Here is a 1902-nt window from a genome sequence, read left to right as displayed (position 1 = left end):
TTTAGCTTGACTGGAAGGTAGAATTGCATGTGCCGAAGACATGAATTGATTTAAACATTTTTTTCCTAAGGTTCGTAATTCCTGATAAAGAACACAGAAAACACTATCATCCTCCATTCCTTTATGGAATTTGTATTATCACAATTTGAGGATATTTAGTATTATAATCATTCAAGATTCAAAGTTCCTTGGCAGTAGGATACATCAGTTGTGCTTCTCAATGTCTATGATGTATATTAGTTTTTGATTAAAGTCTAGCAATGGTAATAAGACCTTGTCCTCTGGTAGGATATCAAAATGTTGAACTATTTTATAATGTATACTATAGGAAGTATACATGGAAGGTGAAGGGGCCTTGTAAAAGGGATTTACAGGAGTCATGTCAGCCTTCAATGTAACCTCAACCCATCCAGCGACCTTCTTGTTGGTGGGAATTCCTGGTTTGGAGCACCTACACATCTGGATCTCCATCCCCTTCTGTTTTGCCTATACTCTGGCTCTGCTGGGAAACTGCACCCTTCTTTTCATTATCAGGACTGATGCAGCCCTCCATGAGCCCATGTACCTCTTTCTGGCCATGTTGGCAGCCATTGATTTAGTCCTTTCTTCTACAACATTACCCAAAATGCTTGCCATCTTCTGGTTCAGGGATCGAGAGATCAACTTCTATGCCTGCCTGGTCCAGATGTTTTTTCTCCACTCCTTCTCCATCATGGAGTCATCGGTGCTGCTGGCCATGGCCTTTGACCGCTACGTGGCCATCTGTAAGCCACTGTACTATACCACGATCCTGACCAGGCCCCTAATCACCAAGATTGGCATGGCTGCTGTGACCAGGGCTGTGACACTAATGACTCCTCTCCCCTTTCTTCTCCGACGCTTCCACTACTGCCGAGGCCCAGAGATCGCCCACTGCTACTGTGAACACATGGCCGTGGTAAGGCTGGCATGTGGGGACACCCGCTTCAACAATATCTATGGCATTGCTGTGGCCATGTTTATTGTGGTGCTGGACCTGCTGTTTGTTATCTTGTCTTACATCTTCATCCTCCGGGCAGTTCTACAGCTTGCCTCTCAGGAGGCCCGCTACAAAGCATTTGGGACATGTGTGTCTCACGTAGGTGCCATCCTGTCCACATATACACCTGTGGTCATCTCTTCAGTCATGCACCGAGTAGCTCGCCGGGCTGCCCCTCATGTCCACATACTCCTGGCTATCTTCTATCTTCTTTTCCCACCCATGATTAATCCTATCATCTATGGTGTCAAGACCAAGCAGATTCGTGACCATGTACTCAGTTTATTCCGGAGAAAGAATATATAGATGAACACTTTTTTCCTCCCCTCAAAATACCCACCAGCCCAGTGCTGGATTGGAGTGGAGAGGAAAACAAATTTTTTTTTCTTTTTTTTTTTTTTGGTACTGGGGATTGAACTCAGGGGTACTCAACCATTGAGCCATATTCCCAGCCCTATTTTGTGTTTTATTTAGAGACATAGAGACAGGGTCTCAGTGAGTTGCTTAGCACCTTGTGGCTGAGGCAGGTTTTGAACTTGTGTTCCTCCTATCTCAAACTCTGAAGCCGCAAAGATTATAGGCATGCACCACCATGACCTGCTGGAGAAGAAAAATATTAACAGGAATACTTTAGAATCTCATTTGGCAAATTCAGTGTGACAAGGAGGACGAGATCCCACTCCTCACAAATCCAGTCGGACTAGATTAGGTAAACACCAGTCTTGTTTTATAGAATTTTGACTACCCCACTTTCATATATTCACCACATGGGTAAGGAAGACAAAGAACCTTTAAGGTGATATTGTCATCTAGGTGAAAGATAGGAACATTGAGACTGGCCCAAGCAGTTAAGATCCCTGGTGATCTCATCCAGAGGAAATGAC

The 1902-nt window shown here is 44.3% G+C and overlaps 1 protein-coding gene across 1 annotated transcript; it reads left to right on the top strand.

The window, feature by feature from the left end:
* Positions 1-379: 379 nt before the first annotated feature.
* Positions 380-1324, top strand: LOC124960549 (olfactory receptor 52K1). Its single transcript, XM_047519375.1, has one exon. The coding sequence runs from the start codon at positions 380-382 to the stop codon at positions 1322-1324; it is 945 nt and encodes a 314-aa protein (XP_047375331.1).
* The last annotated feature ends 578 nt before the right edge of the window (positions 1325-1902 follow it).

This window comes from Sciurus carolinensis, chromosome 11 (assembly GCF_902686445.1).
Source record: "Sciurus carolinensis chromosome 11, mSciCar1.2, whole genome shotgun sequence".
NCBI classification, from domain to species: domain Eukaryota; kingdom Metazoa; phylum Chordata; class Mammalia; order Rodentia; family Sciuridae; genus Sciurus; species Sciurus carolinensis.
The sequence above is the reverse complement of the archived record's forward strand: the minus strand, read 5'-3'. Positions and strand labels throughout refer to the sequence as shown.

Bases quoted from the DNA above. Each gene is read 5' to 3' on its own strand.
- LOC124960549 (XM_047519375.1), top strand. From the start codon at position 380: ATGTCAGCCTTCAATGTAACCTCAACCCATCCAGCGACCTTCTTGTTG.